Source organism: Octopus bimaculoides, unplaced genomic scaffold (genome assembly GCF_046866305.1).
Source record: "Octopus bimaculoides isolate indiv1 unplaced genomic scaffold, ASM4686630v1 contig91, whole genome shotgun sequence".
In the NCBI taxonomy this organism is placed as follows: Eukaryota; Metazoa; Mollusca; class Cephalopoda; order Octopoda; family Octopodidae; genus Octopus; species Octopus bimaculoides.
Window position 1 is genome coordinate 27501 of NW_028315341.1, and position 25471 is coordinate 52971.

At 40.1% G+C, this 25471-nt stretch overlaps 2 protein-coding genes across 6 annotated transcripts in view; both read left to right on the forward strand.

Annotated features, from left to right (window-relative positions):
- Positions 1 to 1321: 1321 nt before the first annotated feature.
- Positions 1322 to 22166, forward strand: LOC149129234 (protein ST7 homolog). The gene is given in 14 exon segments (XM_089346687.1): positions 1322 to 1627; positions 1827 to 1909; positions 2656 to 2830; positions 3890 to 4060; positions 5600 to 5684; positions 8768 to 8850; positions 9589 to 9686; positions 10490 to 10604; positions 12098 to 12170; positions 12885 to 12984; positions 15600 to 15750; positions 17277 to 17369; positions 18427 to 18566; positions 20217 to 22166. Coding segments are annotated over 14 exon segments (1521 nt in total). The 5' UTR covers positions 1322 to 1569; the 3' UTR covers positions 20313 to 22166.
- A 3136-nt stretch (positions 22167 to 25302) lies between these two features.
- Positions 25303 to 25471, forward strand: part of LOC149129235 (uncharacterized) — an 83142-nt gene continuing 82973 nt past the window's right edge. For 3 of the 5 annotated variants that reach the window (XM_089346681.1, XM_089346684.1, XM_089346685.1), the window contains exon 1: positions 25304 to 25460. The gene's annotated coding sequence lies outside the window, so the exon portion shown is untranslated. Of the gene's footprint in view, positions 25461 to 25471 lie in introns of all 5 variants that reach the window. The other 2 variants (XM_089346686.1, XM_089346683.1) reach the window with 2 other exon arrangements.

Genomic DNA, 25471 nt, shown 5'->3' on the forward strand with positions numbered 1-25471 from the left:
GAGAAAGACACACACATGTATGATGGGCTTCTTTTAGTTTCCATCTATCAAAGCCACTCACAGGGCTTCGGTTTTCTCAAGGCTATGGTAGAAGACACTTGCTCAAGTTGCCGCACAATGGGACTGAACTCAGGACCATGTGGTTGGGAAGCAGGCTTCTTACCACACAGCCACGTTTTTGCTTACCTGGACATTTTACAATTTCTCTTCTCTTTGTATATGTATGTGTGAGGGGGCTGTGTAATTGATGTAATGCCTGTAGGCTGTTGTGTATGTGTTTACAGGGGGTCTTTTCTGTTTTCATCCAGTAACACGGACCTTCGAACATTGAAGTTTGACAACATCAACAAACTGTCAATCTCTCATGTTTAGTCTTGGTTGCTTCATCACCATCATCACCATCAACACATCTCCAATTAAAATCAACATCATCACCAACATCATCATCATTCAAAGTGGGTTCGATTCCCAGACCGGGCTGTGATGTCATTGGTGCCAAACTGTATCTGTCTTTGTTTTTTGTTTTTCCTTGGATAACATCAGTGGCAAAGAGATGGGGAGGCTGGTATGCATGGGCGACTGCTGGTCTTCCATAAACAACCTTGCCCGGACTTGTGCCTCGGAGGGGAACTTTCTCAGTGCAATCTGATGGTGACGAAAGGGGTTTTGCTCCAGGTCTGTCCTGATTCAGACAGACTTAGGATCAAAGATGTCCCCTCTGTAACCATCCTATCATTTATTCTGTCATAGTGTATCTAGGACTACATTATCTAATGTTTAGTATAATAGTTAGTGTTAGTCTCAAGTCAGTTCTGATCCAGATAGACCCATGATGAAAGACGTCCCATCTCTGACCACCCTGTCTTTTATCCAGTCATAGTGTATCTAGGACTACATTATCCAAAGTGTTTTTCCTTGTGAGATTTTTGTGAATGTGCTGTGACTGTTATTTCTACCAAACTGAATGACCACATAAGAGAAGTTTTCTCGATGGTTCGATGACATCATAATTGCTGTTGCTGTTGTTGTTGTTGTAACAGCATCCTCTTCTGTCTTTGCATTCCACCCTTCCTCTTCATCTTTACACAGCAGAGCCAGAACACACAGACAGTTATATGCGCACACACACACACACACATGCACACAGACAAGTACACGAACACACAGATACAGACACACAGACACACTGACTGGGTGTTGTTGCTGCTGGTCTCATCACTGCTGCTTTATCTGTTGCTATGGTAACTAGTGGTTGCCAAGGCTGGAATCACTGCCATGTCTTAGTTGTCATTGTCATCGCAGTGGTGGTGGTGGGAGGAAATGGGGGGGGGCCATCATTGTCTTCAGGCATTTTGCGGCTGTGTTGTAGTGGCATCACCACAATTTTCACCATCATCATCATCATCATCATCATCATCACCATCACCATCATATTCACCACCAGCACCATTACCAATATCATCATCATCATCATCACTATCACCATTATTAATACCATCATCATCATCAGTCTCACAATCACCTCCACCTCCCTCCACCCACAGTCCTCTCTATTCCTTTAGTACGTCTATGTTTTGCACTGTGTATGTATGTGTGTGTGTCTGCACATACGTATACGCAGGTACAGGTAAATGATAGAAAATGGAATGAATGATATGTTTTTTTTTTTTTAAATCACTACAATTGTTTCAACACATTTCTATGCCTTCAGTACATTGGTGAGATGTTGTGTAGTCATTATCTTCCATCCAAGGTGTAAAATGCACATCTTCAGGTGATTCTTTAAATAAGTCCCTCATTGTTGTTTTGTTTTTTGTCTTTTCCAGCCACAATGTTCCTCAACACCCTGACTCCAAAGTTCTATGTGGCCCTTACAGGGACCTCGTCTTTGATTTCAGGTCTCATATTGGTAAGTGACACACCTGTTTGTCTGTCTGTTCCTTTATTCTACCCTCTCTTTCAATATGGCTCCTCTGTATTTTACCTCCTATACAAGGGCGCATGGCTCAATGGTTAGAGTGTCCTGCTCACAATCATGAGGTAGTGAGTTCGATTCCCGGACCAGGCTGTGTGTTGTGTTCTTGAGCAAGACTCTGTTTCACATCTGTGTTTGTCCCCGCAACATCACTTGACAACCAATGTTGGTGTGTTTACACCCATGTAACTTAGCAGTTTGGCAAAAGAGACCAACAGAATACACATACACACACACGCACACACACATGCACACACACAAGCACAGATACACGCATGATCCAGCTCTTAATATCGACACAGTTCCAAATTCAAATTCTGCCAAGGTGAACTTTGCCTTTCATCCTTTCAGTGTTGATTGAATAAGTACCAGTTATAAACTGAGGATCAATATAATCAACTTATCTCCTCCCTTGAAATTGCTGGCCTTGTGCCGGAATTTGAAACTGGTTTCTACACAGTTCCACAATCATTATCCTCACCCCGTGTAAGGGACATCACAACCACCACCACCACCACCACCACCACTGCCACCTTCAACATCTAACCCTGGCCCAAGCCAAGCCCCACGGTGAAGATCCTGTCTGCCCCTCCCTCCATGCTGTTGTATTTATATAGCTTTTTCTTGTTCATCTCTCTCTCCTCTCACTCACACATCTCTCTCTCTCTCTCTCACTCCAGATCTTTGAGTGGTGGTACTTCAAAAAGTATGGCACCTCATTCATAGAGCAAGTCTCCATCAACCACCTCTCACCGCTGCTGGGGGGTAGCAGCGGAAGCAACAACAGCAGCAGCACAGGTGACAGCAACGTGTCAGAGGGAGGTAACAGCAACAGCCAACAGCATCATGTGCCAGGTCAGTGTTCATCTTATTGTTGTTGTGTAGCCCTGGGCTTGCCTTAATCCAGCCCCTCTGTGATCAACATCTTGCAAAAACAACCAAGAGCCGGGTATACATCTTAGCTGCACCTGGTTAAGGACCATACAGTATACTGAGGCATACCGTGGCTTATTGCATGTGTTGCAGTGGTTAGAACATCAAGCTCACAGTCATGAGGTAGTGAGTTCGATTCCTGGACCGGGCTGTGTATTGGGTTCTCGAGCAGCTGTAGAAATGAGTTGTGACTCTTCACTGGTGCCAAGCTGTATCGGCCCCTTTGCCTTTCCCTTGGATAACACCAGTGGCAGAGAGAGGAGAGGCTGGTATGCTTGGGTAAACAACCTTGCCTGGACTTGTGCTTTGGAGGGGAACTTTCAAGGCACAGTCCCATGATCACTCATGACTCAAGGGGGTCTTTACCCTTTTTAGTGTCACAGTGTGGACAGGTGCTCTCTCCACTGTTTCTCTATGTCAGTTAAAGGTTTTACTGTGCATGGCAGCTTTAAGGTTTGAAGAATGGTGAATAAGGATCTCTTATTAAAAACCAGTCGATTGTGTTTCATCATTATCATCGTTTAATGTCCGCTTTCCATGCTGGCATGGGTTGGACAGTTTGACGGAGGACTGGCAAGCCAGGAGGCTGCACCAGGTTCCAGTCTGATCTGGCAAGGTTTCTACAGCTGGATGCCTTTCCTAATGCCAACCACTCTGAGAATGTAGCAGGTGCTTTTTATGTGCCACCAGCATGGGAGCCAGTCCGGCGGCACTGGCATCAGCCATGTTCGGATGGTACTTTTTACATGCCACCAGCACAGGAGCCAGTGGTATTTCATTTATCGACCCCCAAAAGGATGACTGAAATGCCACGAAGCATTTCATTCAGCCCAATAACAATTCTACCAGCTAACTGCCGCCTTTGTAGTAAAAAATATTAACAGTAATTCCCGATTCCTCTTAGACTATTCCTCTTTGAAAATGTCTTTGATTCTTTTTGTTGATTGTCTTTTCTTTCTTTCTGCTGTTTCTGTCCAACAGAGTGTAAGCTATGGCGAAATCCGCTCAACCTCTTTCGAGGTGCCGAATACCAGCGATTCACATGGGAAATGGACAAAGAGCCACTCACTTATTATGATATGAACTTGTCAGCGCAGGATCACCAGACGTTCTTCACATGTGATGGAGATGCTGGCAAACAGGAATATGAGAGTGGGTACACTTTTGTTAGTTTTTACTGAGGCTGTTGTTGTTGTTGGTGGTGGTGGTGGTGGGAAGGGACATGATGTATATATTTCATGTGCGTGTTTCTGTGTGTGTCCTTCTTTGGGCCCTGAACTTCTGATGGAATCTTAGGGAGGTGGAGGCAGTTCTTCATGACATATGGCAAGGACTGATTTGTTCCACAAACAAGAAGAACTAACTAATATAGTAATAATAATAATAATAATCTTTACATGGAATTAATAAATATTATAACGAATCACTATGTGTGTTTCCACAAACCATGTTTCTTAAGATTACAGCCTCCCAGAAATACCATCTTTGATCTGAAGAAACATGATTTGTGGAAATGCACATTGGGATGCATTAAAATATTTATAAATTCCATCCAAGGATTATTATTATTATGATTTTTATTATTATTATATCAGCACAGCTCGGTGCAACTCGAAAACACCTGGTATTGCCATTTGGCATAATTAGGCTGTAACTGACCTAATTAATAGTATAAGAGTTTATTTTCATATTGCAAATGTCTCTTGTAAACGAAATTAAAGGCTTGGTGTTTAGCGTGTTGCACTCACAATTGCAAAATCATGGGTTCAGTTCCCAGACCAGGTGTTGTGTTGTGTTGTTGAGCAAAGTACTTCACTTCATATTGCTCTGCAATCATTTTGTCATCTGATGTGTGGCACCCAGTTGCACCTGTACAGGTAATGTCGATTTGATAGAGGGGGTGAACTTATGTCTACACAAACATTTGATCACTACAGAGAAACCATCTGTGTGTGCGTGTGTATGTATGAGGTGGGTGCTGAAAAGTTCCTGGTTTTTAAGGGTGTCATGAAAGGCCTGGTTGGAGGCCCAACCTTCCAAGTTCTTTTACAGGTCTTAGAAAAACTGAAGGACCCCTGTGTTAAGTCAGTGAATCTGAAAGGGGGAATATGTTGAATGAAATTATAAATAACTGATCCTCCTGGATTTTCTTTCACCCAAAGCCAAGAACTTTGCAGCACAGGTGCAGGAGTGGCTGTGTGGTAAGTAGCTTGCTTACAAACCACATGGTTCAGGGTTCAATTCCACTGCATGGCACCCTGGGAAAGTGTCTGCTACTATAGCCTCAGGCCAACCAAAGCCCAGTCAGTGGATTTGGCAGATGGAAACTGAAAGAAGCCCATTGTGTGTGTGTGTGTGTGTGTGTGTGTGTGTGTGTTTGTCCCCTCATCATCACTTTGACAACTGCTAAGTCCCTGTAATGTAGCAGTTCAGCAGAAGAGATCAATAGAATAAGTCCTGGGGTTTGATTTGCTTGACTAAAGGTGGTGCTCCAGTCAAATGATTGAAATTTTAAAAAAATGAAAGACTAAATCCCTTGTGTATGTATATGTATGTAGATAATTGTGTATGTGTGTGTGTGTATATGTCTGCATATGTATATCTGTGTGTGTGTGTGTGTGTTTTCTTTTTGCTACCTTACCCACTCACACCTCCCACCATACGTCTCTCTCTTTCTCTCTTTCCCTTCAGTTATGCAGATGGCCTGACGAGAGAGAAACCCCAAAGTGAGAATACGAGAGGCCCACAGAGTAAGTCTGGCTTTGACTTTCATATTGTAACATAAGTATCCTTTTACGTCTATTTTTCCATGCTGGCATGGGTTGGGAGCATACATATTCTTGATACACTGCTTTACAGTCAGTTGCCTTTCCAGTTGTATACATATATGTACATATATAGATAAATGAATATATTTTTAATTCATTCCAAGTCGTTGACTGGTTTAGTTTGATTAAGAACAAGAAATGGCACTAAGTTTATCCAGTTTGACATTTCTAGTTTCTATCAACCCAATCCTACTTAACAAGCTACTCTGGCTCACTTACAACAAAGCAGGTCTCACCAAGGATGAAATTAAGGATGTGTTGGCCGCCAGGAAATCGATTATTAAATTCGATAACAAGCTATGGCCCTCCGTAAAGATACACCTGACAATTTTGATGTCACAATGAGAAGTTCTGATTCAGCACAAATCGCTGCTTTGGTCCGTATATATTCTCTTTCTGAAATGGCTGACCAATTCCCAAACATCAATGGTGATCTATACCATGATGATTGTCTACTCTACCTTCAAAATGCTTCTAACCAAAAACTACAAAGGGTTAGGAGCAGCTTAGTTAAATTTTTCCGAAACATGGACTGAAGCATTGTTTTTGATGATGATATAACTAAAGCCAACTTTGTGGATATCACCCTTAACTTGCATAATGACTCATATTTCCCATACCACAAACCCTCAACTAATTTAAAATATATTATCTCTTTCAATTATCACTCTGAGACTATTACAAAGGGGCTTAAATAACGGTTATCTCCCTTAAGCTGCAGAAATACAATATTCGATTTGGTTGTTCGAAATGAAATTAAAATCATTAATATCGTTACAACTTGATGTCATGTCCTAATTAATAGAGGTAGAATTAATGTCAACAGGGTTAATACAGGTAATTTTTTCTTTATAGCCTCCTTTAAGTCACATTAACAGATAATCTAGAAAGTCTAAGTGAAACTACCTTTGACATTATATCTACTAATGAATTTTTAAAAAAGACTTAGCAGTGTTCCCTTCGTCATATACACAGTCATCACATTCTGTTAAAATGTCTTATTGATGTGATTGGTTTCTTTCCCTGCTGAGAAGATTGTATTGTTTTACACCATTTCATTCTTTCTGGAATAATACCAATGTTGTCTTCAAAGCATATGTCGGAAGTAAAAAGAATTTGACTAACACCTGCGTTTAACTCCATTTATTTATTTATCTTTCTTATACAAAACATTTCACCTTAACCTGGAGTTTCTACCTTTATAAACAGGTTGTTACATTCTTGTTACTTGCGTGCATCTTTGCTACCCTGGTAGCTGTTTATTTATTTTTCTGTGTTATTTGTAAACACTGAAAAAACACACATACATACATACATATATATATATATATATATAGACACATACAATAGGAATACAAAATACAAAATGGCTGATAGTTAGCAAGGTGAGACACACATAAGAAAGAAGAAAACAAAGGACCACTGATGAGGTCACAGAAGTGTGACGAAAGAACTCTGGCCGAAATAAGATTAAGATTAATGTAATATAAGGCTGAAGCAAATTAACACCAAATATACAGTGCGTGTGTTTTTATTGGCTAAACTGGCAATATGACCATCCCCAAGTACAACAACATATATATATATATATACATATATATATATATATATATATATATATATATATATATATATATATATGCATGTATACATAAATGTATGTTTATATATATGCATATATATTATATATATCTATATTTATATATGTATGTATATATACACCCACACATATACATATACATACACACACATGCGCATGCACGCATACATGCACATACACATGTACACACACATGCATGCACATACAAATGCAGTAAACACACATATACCTCCCCATACAACCCCTCATTCACATGCACACATAAAATACACACGCACATGTATACACACACATGTACACACGCACATACACTCACGCACAAACATATATACACCCGCAGTTTTGCTATCATTCCTATGACAACAGGTATTGTTTTAGTCTTCATCTGCCTATCTATCTATCCATCTGCCTATCTATCTATCTATCTATCTATCTATCCATCTGCCTATCTATCTATCTATCTATCTATCTATCTATCCATCTGCCTATCTATCTATCTATCCATCTGCCTATCTATCTATCTATCTATCCATGACCGTTCGGGATAAGCTCTATAGACACGGCTCGCGAAAAACGGGGCCGACCTGCCCGAGATGCAGTCAGAGCAACGAAACCGTTCTGCACGCACTCGTGCAGTGTCCAACCATTTCGGAGCTGTGGGCTTATGTCGAACGACTGCTGTCATGTGTGGGACGAGTCGGTTTATCAACCGAGTCTATCGTCAATATCGTCACGCCTCCTTCCTTTAAACGGGAAGGAAGAGCTGTATTTATCGTGCTTGTGGCTATGGCGAAAGAATGCATCTGGTGGACGCGTCTGAAAGGATTAGAGACAAACACTTTCCTCTCTGGTCAATCTCTCATCAACTTTTTCAAGTATCACTTGAAAAGGAAGGTGAGAGTAGAGAGGCAAGTGTTGTCTAGCAAATGTTTCGAAAAAAGATGGATACATGTAGCAAGAATGGCACGTATAAATGACGAAGCCACCTTGACCATGATTCTATAAAACGTTTTAAAATTTTGTAAACAGAGAGTTACTTACGTTTCTTGCATAAATAAAAGAAATTTTATTTAACAAATTGTGACACTAAGGACCGAGGTTACCGTGGTCTTTTCGTAGGTTTTTCTTTCCACGGATAACCTCCCCATTTATTGGGAATTTTCTGTATTATTTCGTATTTTTGTAAATACCCCAAACGTTTTACTTTTTTTTGTTTTCATCGTTGTCCCCACTTTTGTTTGTTTTTTTTCTGCTTTGTTTTCGCCCCCCTCTACATTTGTATTTTGTCCCTTCTATGTTGAGCCCTGTGTGGCTAATAAAGAAACATATCTATCTATCTATCTATCCATCTGCCTATCTATCTATCTAGCTATCTAGCTAGCTAGCTATCTATCTATCTATCTATCTATCTATCTGTCTATATAATTTCAGGCTAGCATACAAATATGCAGAGATCAGCTATAAAAAGTCACAACAGACATGTCAGCAGTCACTGATGCATGACACAGCACACAGTAAGTAGAGAGATGTGGAATGTTGTGTGGCCTCGGGTCGAGTATGGCATTGGGTGGGTTAGGGTTAGGGTCCAAGTGGTGTGTGGAGGTAGGTGTAGTGTGGCACTCAGTGGAGTATAGAAGAGGTAATGTGCAGTGGTCAGGTCACTGTTATGCATCACTGGTAACATGTAACCCAGTACAAGTTGTTGCATGGTTGGGTGGTCACTGATGGTGGTGGTGGTGGTAGTAGTAATGTTGGTGTGCAGATTGTTGTTTCTTCATCATTGTTACTGTTTCTTCTTCCATGCTGGCATGGGTTGGACGAGACTTTGTTGTTGAGTCAGTACTTCAGGTCCTCCTCACCCCTTCCTTTATTCCAACAGTCTACACTCATTAAAACTGCTGATTGTATCTAATTAGTGAACCTGCGATGTTTGATTCATGTAAAATGATGTTGTCGTTGTTGCCGGTGACGTGTGTGTGTCTTATGCTCTTTGTGTAGGTGAGTGTAGGGGCTGACGAGTGGACTCCCTCAGCATTGTGGATCCCAACATCCAGATGGCTGAGCTGCTCAGTGTGGAATGACTTGCAGGAGCTTTATGTGATGTCATCAACAATGGATGTGGGGGGGGGGACCAAACATGAGATGCTCATCTGAGTGAAATGGAAGTACGAAGCTCAAAGCAACGTTCTTCTCTTTCATATTCACACGTCCGGCATTGATGAAACCACCTTCTCTTATCTCTGTCTTTTCAGGAAGAGACACCAATGTTCTAGTTTACATCAAAAGACGGCTGGCCATGTGTGCACGGAAACTCGGCCGGACAAAGGAAGCTGTGAAAATGATGAGAGATGTAAGTGCCAATGATTTTTCAAGCATTCTTAAATTTTCTGCAATCTTCTGGGACTTTCTGGGATTTTCTGAAACTTTCTAGAACAATATGAGATTTCTCTGGACCCTCCTACATACAACACAGTGTTGGGGGCTGAGTGGGTGGGGCTGTATTTTTATTATCATCATTTACTGTTTGTTTTTCATGCTGGCATAGACTGGACAGTTTGACGGGACCTGGCAAAGACGGGAGCTGTACCAGGCTCCATTATGTTTTGACATGGTTTCTGTGCTTTGATGCCCTTCCTAACACCAATCACTTTACAAGGGGTACTGGGTGCTTTTGATGTGGCACCAACACCCGAGGACAGATTTGTGCCAGTTGAGAGATTAAAGATATAGAGATTATAGCTCTAATCTTGTGTATGAAAGCAGTAGATTGGCAGAATTGTTAAACCATCAGATATTGTTGTTGTTTTTTTGGGTTATGGCCTATAGAGTCAAGATTTTATTTTTAAGAATTCAACTCTTGCAAAGAAATCAGTGAAATTTCACAGCTTATATTTCGTAGGTTGAGTTGACAACATAAACTTGTAATATTTGAAATATAGAGCTGAACAGTAATAACCAGCTTTTCCATGTTTTCAGTTTTTGTGATGCAGTCCCCCCTCCCCCCTTTTTTTTTGTTTTGGCAACACAGCTCCATTGCCTGTTTCAGCTTTTTTATTTTTCCTGTAACATGCTTCAACCCACCTTTGTGTGTTTTTTTTTCCTCTTTCAATACAGTCCAATCAACTGCCTCCATCTTTATGAATCTCATTTCAGTTAATGAAAGAATTCCCAATGATGAACCTGTTCACAATTCATGAAAACCTCATAGAAGATCTCCTAGAACTACAGGCTTACTCAGATGTACAAGCAGTATTAGCAAAATATGATGGTCAGTAAAATATTAACCCTACTACATGTTTATCTTAATTATCTTAACATCATCATCATCATAATTGTCATTTTTACATTTGTTGTATTCAGACTTAAGAGCAGGGATATAATTAACAATCTGGGGAGAAATAAATGTTGATAGGACTGGTCCCTGTTGTATACACAGCTTGTGTGTCCTACACTATGAAGGGGAAACGTTTCGTGGTAGATCTTCACACAATTATGAACTCTCTACATTTGATCTTGTATTGTGTGGCTTGAAAGAAACCTTGTTAGTCTGTGAAGGTTTTTCTGTTTTTTTTTTTTTTGTTGAAAGTAATATGGTAAAGAAGGTGAAGAGAAGAGAGAGAACTCTGACAAAAGAAGGGCTAGAATGGGGTGAAGAGAATAAGAGTACAGAAACGAGAGAAATAATGTTGGGTTTATTGAGTCAGGTCTAGTAATAGAAGTAGATTGTATGTGTGTGTGTGCGTATGTATGTATATATAAAGATAGATAAAGCCAGTCTATGGGATTACCCTGAGTTTCTTATCCATAGAGTGCTTAGCTTTACAGGGTATCATCAGACCCCAAAACCTGTTGGCACATAGCCTCTGTAGTCAGTGGCCCCGTGACTATAGAGGCCATGCACCGACTGGTTTTAATCTCGTAGACTGGCCTTGTCTCTCTTTACAATATACTGCTCTATAACTTAGAGCATGCTTCTTTTTACAATTTATGTTTTACCGATAAACCAGACACACACACACACACATACATATGCACATTTATATAAATATACATACACACACACACACACACATGTATATACATACATGCACACACACACACACACACACAGAAATACATACATACATGTGTGTGAGTGTGTACATATCTCTGTATTTGTCTGTGTCCCACCCACAGACCCACTCCATCCTTGCTTCACAACACCAGAGACTGGCAGACTAAGCACCAAACTTAAAAAGAAGAGGTTCTTTCTTCTAAAAGTCCCAGGTTGAGAACAAAAACCCACAGGCACATTGAATCTGTGTGCGTGTGTGCGTGGGTGTCTGTTTCATTTCTACTCTTGGCACAAGGCCTGAAATTTTGGGTAGAGGGCCAGTCAATTTATATCAACCCCAGTACATAAACTGGTACTTAATTTATTGACCCTGAAAGGATGAAAGGCAAAGTCAACCTTGCTGAGATTTGAACTCAGAATGTAAAGACAGACGGAATACCACAGCATTTCGCCTGGCATGCTAACATTTCTGCCAGCTCGCCACTCTGTGTGAGTGTCTGTTGATATTTGGGCAGTGATTGAAAACGAAGCCACCATTCATTCAAGCTATGTCTCTTGTGTTCATTCTCTCTCTCTCACACACACACACACACACACACACACACGTATTTGACTTTATACACACCTTATATCAATACATGTATTGACACACACACACACACATGTAGATATTTGATTTTATTCATACCCTATGTATATATTAACAGATATAAATCTTCCAAAGTCAGCTACAATATGTTACACAGCAGCATTACTAAAAGCCCAAGCTGTAGCAGACAAGTAAGTAACCTTTTTAACTTGTTGTTGTTGTTGTTGTGTCAGAGCTAAACTAGATTGAAAGACATTCCAGCTATGATCATCCTGTGTGATTTTTAAACTGTCTAGAACTATGTTATCAACTGTATCTTTCCTCCATTGAAGTTTCAGAAAGGATTTAGCTGTGATTACTAAGCCAGTCGAGTGACCCCTTACAGGCTATCAGTGGTTAAGTACAGCCTTCCCTCAATCACTTGAGTGACTCGGCCAAGTTTTCTTCATTGGTCGAGTGCAACAAAATTGATGTTTTGGCTGACTGAGTTGAGTATGAAACTTTCCTTAGTGACTTGAGTGACTGAGATGAGTGCAGGCGTCTCTCATTGGCTGCACCAAACCAATGGAGGCAAGAGTAAAATTTATTGATGGAAAGCCTTCCAACGATGCCAGCCACCTTTTGAATTTCACTCAAATACTAGAAGTACTAACTTTGAGGATTTAGTGAAAGCAAACATTTTCAAATACTTTCTAGTTTGATCAAATCTTCTTCTCTCACTGGCCACATTACACACCTGCCTTTCTCTCTGATTACATTTCACATTTCTCAGTGATCTAATCGGGAAGGAGTGTTCACCCAACAGGTCATCCCAACTCAAATCAATTCCCACCCAAAGCTGCCCAGTTTCTGTCTGGTCAATAAGGTTTTGTGGCTGTTTATTTTGTTATTGATTTTCTTTACAGATTTTCCCCAGATGTTGCTTCTAAAAGAGGTCTCAGCTCAGCAGAGATGTCAAAATTATCCCGTACTTTTGCTACGACATATCTTTATTATTGTCACACTGCCTTATGCGCATGCTTGCTTCTAGTTGGTACTATTAAGCTCACGTAAATGAAGTTTGAGCCTGATCGTACCACATAAGCATGGCCACTCCACAAGCCATGTGCACCAAAGAAGAACAAAGAGCAGTGATCCAGTTTCTCTGGTCGGAAGGTGTGTCAGGTGCTGGAATTCAAAGTGAGGTTTTAGCACAACATCGGGACAGTGAACTACCATGTAGAAGTGTGTGTGTGGGGGTGGATTGAGAAGTTTAGTTGTGATTGGAAAGGCATGATGCACAAAGAGGGAGCAGAATGCCCATCAATCTTCACTACTGATGAGAAGATTCAGCAAGCTCGAGAGATGCTAATGATGAACTGGCTCACCATTAATCATCTCTTGGATCACTGCTCTTTGTTCTTCTTTGGTGCACATCGCTAGGGGAGCAGCCATGCTTACACTGTAAAACCAAAAAGAAAAATGGCACGATCTGGCTCCAACTTGGATCATGTCACCACAATACCACCAACTACAAGCATGCATGCGCAGAAAGCCTTGTGACAATAATAATGATATTTTATGACGAAAGTGCAGAAAATGTTTGACTTCCCCTCTTGTATAGGAGTGGCTGTGTGGTAAGTAGCTTGCTCACTAATGACATGGTTCCAGGTTCAGTCCCACTGCATGGCATCTTGGGCAAGTGTCTTCTACTATAGCCTCAGGCTAACCAAAGCTTTATGAGTGGATTTGGTAGACGGAAACTGAAAGAACCCTGCCGTATATATATATATATATATATATATATATATATATATATATATATATATATATATATATATATATATATGCACACACAACTGTAGCGTGGAAGGTGTTTATAAGCCATTTAAGAAACACAAGAACCATTAGATTCACTTCAACATTTAAATATAATTTCCAAAAATATTTTCGTTGCTTTGAGACTGCAACCTGTTCGCTGACAAAATTCCGTGCTGCATCTGCGAAAGTAACAGTTCATGATATATATGTACGTATGTGTGTGTGTATGCATATGTGTACTTGCATATGCATGTGTGCATGCCTATACGCATGTATGTAAGTGTGTACATGAGTATTTAGGTAAGTGTGTAGACATGTTTGTGTGTGTGTACATGTGAACGTATGTTTATGTACTGATATGTGTCAGTTCAAGTTGTATACATGACTTAATTTGTTAACGGTTTTATATATATATATATATATATATATATATATATAACTTTCATAAGTAATATTCTAAAAGAATATGTAACTGAACTTATATTGAGTGCTCTATTATTTTGAGCAAATAAATATATATATATGTGTGTTTATATTATTAATAAATTCATAAACTTATCAATAATATTCTCAGGAAATCAATATTTAATATTTCGAAAGATATATGTCGAATATGACATGGTAATATAATAAATTTAAAATTTAAAATATAAATATACGAAATATAAATATAAATATATATAAAAATATGAATGTAGATAAAGATACATGTGAATATAAATGCGTATAAAAATTAATGCGTAATTAAGCGTGAATATTGTAAAGTCTAAAATATAAAAAAAGCCTAAAATTTAAAGAATTAAACATCTGATGATCGTTTCGCGGATATTACTATAATCACAATGGGATCAAAAGATCAGCATACTATCAGTAATTCCGCATTTATATTCACATGTATCTTTGTCTACATTCATATTTTTATACATATTTATATTTATGTTTCGTATATTTATATCTTAAATTTTAAATTTATTATATTACCATGTCATATTCGACATATATCTTTCGAAATATTAAATATTGATTTCCTGAGAATATTATTGATAAGTTTATGAATTTATTAATAATATAAACACACACACATATATATCATCATCATCATCATCATCGTTTAACGTCCGCTTTCCATGCTAGCATGGGTTGGACGATTTGACTGAGGACTGGTGAAACCGGATGGCAACACCAGGCTCCAATCTAATTTGGCAGAGTTTCTACAGCTGCATGCCCTTCCTAACGCCAACCACTCAGAGAGTGTAGTGGGTGCTTTTACGTGTCACCCGCACGAAAACAGCCACGCTCGAAATGGTGTCTTTTATGTGCCACCCCATACATAGATGCACACACACACACATATATATGTGTGTGTGTGTGTGCATTTGTCCCTCTCACCACCGTCTAACGGTGAATGGATACAACGTCTTAGATACATATATACATATATAACCATACTTATACATATATACAAGCACACACAATCATATAGACACTTACACACACTCACAAATATACGTATAAAGTATAGACACACGTACGCTTGAAGGACAAAGGTTGGAATTCACATTACGCCCATTGATGATATTGTGATGCAAATGGCTGTAGTCATTTGTTGCTAAGGTGTAGAGGTCATGTTTGGAGTGTCAGTGGGAACATAAATTCACATGTGGTCCCCAATCACATGCATACACACTTTGGGATAGTGTGAACCATGTGTGTGTATGGGCAGATTTGTATGTGTATGTGCACGTGTGAATTCTTATATTCTATGTCCCCTATATGTCCAGATAGTCTCACCTGCTTTCTTATCTTCTCTTATATTTCAGTACCTGCTGGAGATGAAAAGCCTCATACTACCTCCTGAACACATCCTGAAGAGAGGTGACAGCGAGGCCATAGCCTATGCCTTCTTTCACTTACCACATTGGAAATGGGTTGATGGTGCCTTCAACCTCTTACACTGCACATGGGAGGGCAGTAAGTATTGTTGTTGTTGTTGTTTTTAGGGTGGTCCTGGTCTTTGTGGTGGTGGGGTTCAGGGGGTCGCGTGATGACCTGCTGGGCTACATTTCACGCTACATTAATAGCACCACTTACCCACACAACTCTCAAAGAGAATGGACCATATTACACCACACCACCACCACCACCACCACCACTAGATCACACACTGCACCCCACATCCTCACCACTACACCTACCCTACATTGTCCTTCTCAAAATAATCAACCACATCATTAAAATCTTAAAGCTACAAGAGTCATTAAAAACTTTCATCATTTAACATCCATTGTCCATGTTGGTATGGGTTGGACAGTTTGACCGGGGCTACACCAGGTTCCAATCTGATTTGGCAGGGTTCTCTACGGCTGGATGCCCTACCTAACACCAACCACTCCAAAAGTGTAACGGGAGGTTGTATGTGCCATTTGCATGACACGAGTATCTGCCATGACAGCGATTTTACTTGGCTTGATGGGTCTTCTTCTTAGGCACGACATAATGCCAAAGGTGTTGGTCATTACCTCCATTAGGCCAACACTCAAAAGGAGCTTCTCATGTGCCACCAACAGCATCAGCCACTTTGCCTCCGCAAGGCCCAATGCTTGAAAGGTGCTTTTTATGTGCCACCGACACAGGAGGTGCCGGTTACATGACACCAACATCACGCTTTACATTGAAATTGTAGTTGCGGTTGACGCTGGTGTCGTGTAACTGGCACATGAAGGGCACCTTCTGAACACCGGGCTTCACAGAGGCAATGACGAACGACCAAGACCTTGGCATTATGTTGTGCTTGAGAAGAAAAAGATCTGTGAAACCGATTAAAATTGCATTTGTGGCAGAGACTGGTGCCACACAAATGGCACCTGTGCCGGTGGCATGTAAAAGCACCCATCACACTCTGGAAGTGGTTGGCATTAGTAAAGGCATCCAGCCATAGAAACCATGCCAAATCAGACTGGAGCCTAGTCCAGCCTTCCAGCCCAGGTTAAATCACCTAACCCATGCCAGCATGGACAAAGGACATTAAATGACGATGATAATGATGATTTCACTGAGTAATCTGAATAGAAAAGGGTTATACATACATACATACATATATATATATATATATATATATATATATATATATATATATATATATATATACATATATATATATATATATATATATATATATATATATATACATATATATATATATATATATATATATATGTACATATCTCCCTTTAGCATTTAAGCCAGCCATATCTGGGTCCCTAATATTGAACCTGTTTTTTTGTCCAAACTAGCCAGATCAGCCTTCTCACACTTACCATGCAATGTCATTTTAAAACTAAACAATCACATCATTGAAAACTGAAAGCTATGAGATAATCCAGGATTAATTCAAAACGGGAAATAAATAAGGATTAGATTTGACAGAGTAATCTCTGAATGCTGAAAGGGTCAATCCATTCTGTAATAACAGCTGTTTCTCTTTTCTTTCTCCACAGCTTTCCGTATGATCCCTTATCCTCTGGAGAAGGGTCACCTTTTTTATCCCTACCCCACCTGTACAGAAAGCATCGATAGAGAACTTTTACCATGTAAGTACCTCTGCTAAATTCTTCTTCCTAGCATCATCAAATTATTGACAAAATAACCGGTTGAGCATCAGACAAAATATCCTGTAGTGTTTCATTATGGCTCTTTACATCCATCCGTCTTCTCCACCACCACTTCTGAGGGGATTGTTGAGGTAAGAGGCCTCAGGCCCCTCCTCGATAGGGTCCTATGAGAAGTATCCAAGTCTCCTGCCAGTTGTAGGGTTGGAGTCCTTAGACCCCTCCTCCATAGGGTCCTATCAGAAGCAAACATCTTTATACTTTCTGGCTGGATTCCCAAGAATGACCACCTGAGACTATGGATATTGTACAACCATTTCTTTCTTGTTCCACCCCAGGACTCCTGCTGGCTCACTCTGCTTTGGGCAAGTGTCTTCTACTATAGCCTTGGGCCGACCAAAGCCTTGTGATTGGATTTGGTAGACAGAAACTGAAAGAAGTCCGTCGTATATATGTGTATATATATATATATATATATATATATGTTTGTATGTCTGTGTTTGTTCCCCTCTCCCAACATCACTTGACAACTGATGGTGGTGTGTTTACATCTCTGTAACTTAGTGGTTCGGCAAAAGGGACCTATAGAATAAGTACTAGGCTTACGAAAAATAAGTCCTGGGGTCGATTTCCTCAACTAAAGGTGGTGCTCCAGCTTGGCCATTGTCAAAGGACTGAAACAAGTTTTAAAATAAACGAATAAGATTGGGGTGGGGTAAAAAGGAAAGAAAATTCACACTGACAATTGTACTTCTCAATGTTCTTCTGACCAGTGAAGACAATGTTTTGCCCTTTCTGCAGGGATCATCCTCAAACATTTTCAGTTCCTTTTTTTGATCATTGCAAGTGCCCCATACAATCACTGGTATCTAACCATCTTGAGATGCCACATCTTTTCAATTTCAATGAGCGAATTTTATATTTTCTGGGCTTATCAAATTCTTTTGCCGAGATATTATGGTCACAAGGTATGTATATGTCAATTAGTAAACAGACTTTATTGTTATTATTATTATTATTATTATCATTATTATTTCAGCCTTCCATGAGGTGTCTGTGTATCCCAAAAAGGAACTTCCATTCTTCATCCTCTTCACAGCCGGTCTCTGTTCCTTCACAGCACTCCTGGCACTCCTCACACACCAATACCCAGAACCCATGGGAACTGTTGCTAAAACGGTAAGTTCAAATTCCACCAAAATCGACTTTGCTTTCATCCTTTCAGGGTTGATGGAATAAGTACCAGTTATGCACTGGGGTCGATGTAATTGACTTACCTGCCTCCCCTGGAATTGCTGGTCTTGTGCTAAAGTTTGAAACGATCATTATTACTATAATTTTGTTTGTCATTCTGTTACTTAGCTTGTCTGTAATGCTTTCATGTGATTAGTTGAAGAGGGAGACAGAAAGAGGGAGAGAGAAGCAGCCATGATATGATGCGGTTAAAAAAAGTTAGTTGATGAGGAGAGTTAGGAGTAAAATTTTAGCAGAGAGGTGATGTTTTGAGGTCAAAGAGAGGCAGAGAGAGATGATGGTGGTGGTGGTAGTGGAGGTGCTGGTGAATTGAAATATGTATTGGCTCTGACCCCTCACCTTGGCTCATATATTATCGATGATGTGGTTTTCAGAGTATACCATGTTGCATTAAATTGTTACCCCTGTGAAACTGTGACCCCCTATATTTTACATCTAAAATTATTTTTTTTTTTTACTATTTTTATTTTCTGGATAGGAAATTGTGACCGTGTAAATTTTGAAATGTAATTTTTTTTTTTTTTTCTGAATGGAAAAAAGCAGAAAATAATTCTATGAGTGCTGTGTATTAAGTCTTGGACAAGTGTCATCTACTATAGTCTTGGGCCGACTAAAACCTTGTGAGTGGATTTGGTAGATGGAAACTGAAAGAAGCCCATCGTATATATGTATATATATATATATATATATATATATATATATATATATATGTTTGTGTGTGTGTTTTCCCCAGAACATCACTTGACAACTGATGCTGGTGTGTTTACGTCCCCGTAACTTAGCGGTTCAGCAAAAGAGATCAATAGAATAAGTACTAGGCTTACAAAGAATAAGTCCTGGGGTCGATTTGCTCGACTAAAGGCGGTGCTCCAGCATGGCTGCAGCCAAATGACTGAAACAAGTAAAAGAGTAATTATTCATTGTATTCCGTCCAATTTCCTTTGCTTTCCAATGATTAGCAGATGAGAGACTATCTTCTGATACAGACACAACTCGGGTTATGCTTTCAGGTTTCTTGGAATAAAGCTTTCAGAAATAACCCAATAAGTCTACCATTAATTCTGTGAAATATTCCCAATAATTAATGCGATGGAGGCAGTGAGATGGCAGCACCGTTAGTACGCCAGGCAAAATACTGAGCAGCATTTTGTTCATCTTTACATTCTGTGTTCAACTTTGCCTTTCATCCTTTTGAGGTTGATGAAATAAGTACCAGTTGCATACTGAGATCAATGTGATCGACCGTCCCCCGTCCCCACAAAATCCAGGCCTTGTGCTTACACTAGAAATTATTATTATTATTAAGGTGTTAAGCTGGCAGAATTGTTAGCACGCTAGACGAAATGCTTTGTGGTGTTTTGCCTGTCGCTATGTTCTGAGTTCAAATTCCACCGAGGCTGACATAGCCTTTCATCCCTTTGGAGTTGATAAATTAAGTACCAGTTGCAAACTGGGGTCGATGTACTCGATTATTTCTCCCCCCCCCCCAAAAAAAATTGTAGGCCTTGTGCCTGTAACAGAAATGATTATTTTTACTATGATTATATTTGTGTTCTCTCTCTTTATTCTGCTCAGGTCCTGGGTTGGATGTATCTTCCAATCAGCTGCCTCATAGAAAACCTCGAAGCCATACTACCATCAAACCTCTTACATCAGCTCTCCAGGATCTAATCTCTGCTCGACCACACTGAAACCTCACCTCACATCACCAAACATCAAACATCATCGTGGTCCCTTCAAACCACCACTTCCTATCCCAAGACTACCATCACCCGCTCTCACTCTCTCTCTGTCTCAGTCTCCCTCCCTCTATCAACCTCCCCCCACAACTTTGTCACATACATAAACACACACACAACTACTAAACTGTGATGACACCGCCCCTCCCCTCTCCGAAAGTCTCCCCTCCCCTCTACCGCCACTTGCACCAACATACAACACCCAATATCCATCAAGCTGTGCTATACAGTCACCTAAACTGTAAAGAACAACAGCCAAATCCCCCTCAAATCACACCCTACTCTCTTATCTATGTATATATGTATGCATGAGCCAATGAGGGAGACCTCTACATGGTAGCTGAACCTGCTAGAAATAGCAACCAAATCTCCCTCAAATCACACCCTACTCTCTTATCTATGTATATATGTATGAGACAATGAGGGAGGCCTCTACATGGTAGCTAGACCTGCTAGAAATAGCAGCCAAATCTCCCTCAAATCACACCCTACTCTCTTATCTATGTATATATGTATGAGCCAATGAGGGAGGCCTCTACATGGTAGCTGGACCTGCTAGAAATAGCAACCAACCCTCCCTCAAATCACACCCTACTCTCTTATCTATGAATATATGTATGTATGAGCCAATGAGGGAGACCTCTACATGGTAGCTAGACCTGCTAGAAATAGCAGCCAAATCTCCCTCAAATCACACCCTACTCTCTTATCTATGTATATATGTATGAGCCAATGAGGGAGGCCTCTACATGGTAGCTGGACCTGCTAGAAATAGCAACCAACCCTCCCTCAAATCACACCCTACTCTCTTATCTATGAATATATGTATGTATGAGCCAATGAGGGAGACCTCTACATGGTAGCTGGACCTGCTAGAAATAGCAACCAAATCTCCCTCAAATCACACCCTACTCTCTTATCTATGTATATATGTATGTATGAGCCAATGAGGGAGACCTCTACATGGTAGCTGAACCTGCTAGAAATAGCAACCAAATCTCCCTCAAATCAGACCCTACTCTCTTATCTATGTATATATGTATGAGCCAATGAGGGAGGCCTCTACATGGTAGCTAGACCTGCTAGAAATAGCAACCAGATCTCCCTCAAATCACACCCTACTCTCTTATCTATGTATATATGTATGTACGAGCCAATGAGGGAGGCCTCTACATGGTAGCTGGACCTGCTAGAAATAGCAACCAAATCTCCCTCAAATCACACTCTACTGTCTTATCTCTGTATGTATGAGCCAATGAGGGACACCTCTACATGGTAGTTACACTTGTTAGAAACAGCAGTCAAATCTCCTTCATATCACACCCTGTCTCAACCACAGGAAGAACACTTATGCCAATGCCATCCTTGATATATGACCAAAAAGCTGGATGGCCATGGCTAGAATTCCTCTGACCATGGTTCTGCTCATTCGGGACTGACCTAGGGCTAAACTACACCAATTCGTCTTTCTCTTTATTTAACTCTCTCCCACTTTCTCCTCAACAACACAATTTAAAACCTACTACAAGCGTACATCCTTCCCCCCCACACACACACAACCATCTTATAATATGATTCCCTCTCGTTCACATGTGGGCTCCATCATTCAAACAGGCCCTTTCGGTCCCCCCTCCCATCCGTTCCTCAACCTTTCCATCCATCCAACCTACCAGCTCCTTTACCCACCCTCTCCACACCCCTGCAATATGGACTCTTGGCTATTTTGCCGTTTGAACTCTTCATCCGACCTTTGCTACTTAAATATAAACGTTTTAACTCAACCTGTTGTCTGTGTTTGTTTTATTTATTCCCTTTTACTGGTACAATTAAGGGGGCTGAAATGAAAACAGGGGAAATCTTATCATGTAGTACTATTGTTTACTATTTTCAGCAATACTGCTATATTGTATAAAGTTAAAGTTAAGGATTATTAAGAAGAATAATTATAACAAAAGGATGAAATGTTTTATAAACTTTTACCACAATAGAGGGAGGAAAAGAAAATTATCCAGAAATAGTTTAAGATTTATAAATGTTACAAAACTTAAATACTAACTAATTAGATCATCATCATCATCATCGTTTAACGTCCGCTTTCCATGCTAGCATGGGTTGGACGATTTGACTGAGGACTGGTAAAACTGGATGGCAACACCAGGCTCCAATCTAATTTGGCAGAGTTTCTACAGCTGGATGCCCTTCCTAACGCCAACCACTCAGAGAGTGTAGTGGGTGCTTTTACGTGTCACCCGCACGAAGGCCAGTCAGGCGGTACTGGCAACGGCCATGCTCAAAATAGTGTCTTTTATGTGCCACCTGCACAAGAGCCAGTCCAGGGGCACTGGCAACGATCTCACTTGGCTTGCTGGGTCTTCTCACACACAACACATTTCCAAAGGTCTCGGTCAGTAGTCATCACCTCGCTGAGGCCCAATGTTCAAAGGTCTTGCCTCACCACCTCAGCCCAGGTCTTCCTCTTCCACGGATTCCCTCAACTGTTAGGGTGTGGAACCTTTTCACGCAGCTATCCTCATCCATCCTCACCACATGTCCATACCAGTGCAATCGTCTCTCTTGCACACTACAACTGATGCTTCTTATGTTCAGCTTTTCTCTCAGGATACTTACACACTGACATTACACATCCAACGAAGCATACTGGCTTCATTCCTTGCGAGCTTACGCATGTCCTCAGCAGTCACAGCCCATGTTTCACTGCCATGTAGCATGGCTGTTCGTACACATGCATCATACAGTCTGCCTTTTACCCTGAGTGAGAGTCCCTTTGTCGCCAGCAGAGGTAAGAGCTCTCTAAACTTTGCCCAGGCTACTCTTATTCTAGCAGCTACACTTTCAGTGCACCCACCCCCACTACTAACTTGGTCACCCAGATAGTGGAAGCTATCGACTACCTCTAGTTTTTCTCCCTGAAATGAGATAGAAGTTGTTTCCTGTTTGTTTACAGTGTTTATTGCACCTGAACATCTGCCACATACAAAAGCTAACTTCCTAGTTAACCTGCCTTTGATATTGCTGCACCTCTTATGTGTCCATAGCTTGCACCGGGTACATCTTATAGAGTTACTACCTACTCCTTTTCTACATACTGAGCAGGGCCATCTACTTGAAGGGGTTTGTGTTTTATCTACCTTCCTACTTATTAGGATTTTGGTTTTAGCTAGGTTGACTCTAAGGCCCTTTGATTCTAGTCCTTGCTTTCACACCTGAAACTTTTCCTCTAGTTCTGAAAGTGACTCCGCAATTAGTGCAAGGTCATCAGCATAGAGGAGCTCCCAGGGGCAATCTGTCTTGAACTCCTCTGTGATTGCCTGGAGGACTATAAATAGGAGGGGGCTGAGGACGGACCCTTGGTGGACCCCTACCTCTACCCGGAATTCATTACTGTACTCATTTCCAACCCTCACCTTACTGGCAGCATCTCTGTACATGGCTCGCACAGCTCTCACTAACCATTCTTCTATCCCAAGTTTCCTCATTGACCACCAGATAAGGGATCGGGGGACCCTGTCAAAGGCTTTCTCCATGTCAACGAAAGCCAGGTACAGAGGTTTATCCTTGGTTAGGTATTTCTCCTGCAGCTGTCTTACTAGAAATATGGCATCAGTGGTGCTTTTACCTGGCACGAACCCAAAACTGCATCTCATCTAAATTGATTCGCTCCCTAATTAGTTGGGCTATGACTCTCTCTGTGACCTTCATTACCTGATCTAACAGCTTGATGCCTCTGTAATTATTTGTATCTAAAGCGTCACCTTTACCTTTGTAGCAGTTGACTATGGTGCTGCTTCACCAGTCATTGGGTATGACTCCTTCGTGTAACGCCTGGTTCGTAATACGGGTGACTAGGCTGTAGCCAACACTGCCAGATATATATGGTCGTATTTAATAAAGGAGTACTGAGGTAAAAGAATATGCTAAGGATGTATTTTAAAACGGGGGCACCAGTATTTTCTTAACGAAACACTTTGAAACTTGGGACACTGGTAGAATGTGTCATATAAAACATCTTTTACTCTTAGTCTTCTTAACAAAAAAAAGGAATTCGCAAGTTATTCCATGTTAAAGTTGTCGTATTTCTGTAATTTCAACCAATCACTGACGTCTATTCAGCTGAATAGAGTTAGTGCTGGGCGGTCATAACATGTTATTCCCTGTGACATATTTCATCCGGTTTAATCGTAATTTATACGCATATATTGTTTATATAATAAATTACGCTGTGCGTATCTATGTGTGTAACAATTTTAGAGTTCGGATTCTAGAGTTAGGGTTAGTTTTAGGGTTACGGTTAACAGTCTAGTTAGGGTTAGGGTTAGAGTTAGGGGATTAATACGATATACACCGTTACAGCGCTAACTGTTTTCAACAGAGTAGACGTCAGTGATTAGTAGAAATTATCGAAATAAGACAATTTTTTACATGAAATAAATTCGAATACAAAATTTTTTTTCTGTTCTATAACACAAAATAGATAAGTATACGAAGATTGAAAGTCTTTCGGTACCAAAAACACTACATAAAACATAGATGAAAACTGGTGCCCCCGTTTTAAAATAGATCCCATGCTAACTATATATTAATTTAATTATAATCTAAACAGTTTATTTTAAGTATTGAATATACCAGTATTGTTATGTAAAAGTTAAGTATGAATTTATAGAGGAACAAAAATTAGATTTATTTTATAAATAAATAAATAAAAGCTATTATAAAATAAAAAAGAAATAAAATAATCAGGCAGGGCAGAAAACCGTAGAAAAAGGAATAAAATAGCTTAATCACGAACACTATGGTAAAGTATATATAACTTATTAACCACAATAGAGAAGCACACATATACACACACACATCCATTGTCTCCTCCCAACACAACTTCAAAAGAAATTCACTGATAAACGTTGCCATTTTGTCTTCTTCTTCTTCTTCCGTCTGTCATTCATTTTGGCAGACGACAAAATCCTGCTGAATACAAAAATCCCGCCAAAAACACAGTTTTTCACTTTCTCTCTGGTTATTCATGCGTAGAAAATAACAGGTCTCGCATTTTAATCTTCAACAGGTACGTCTCAA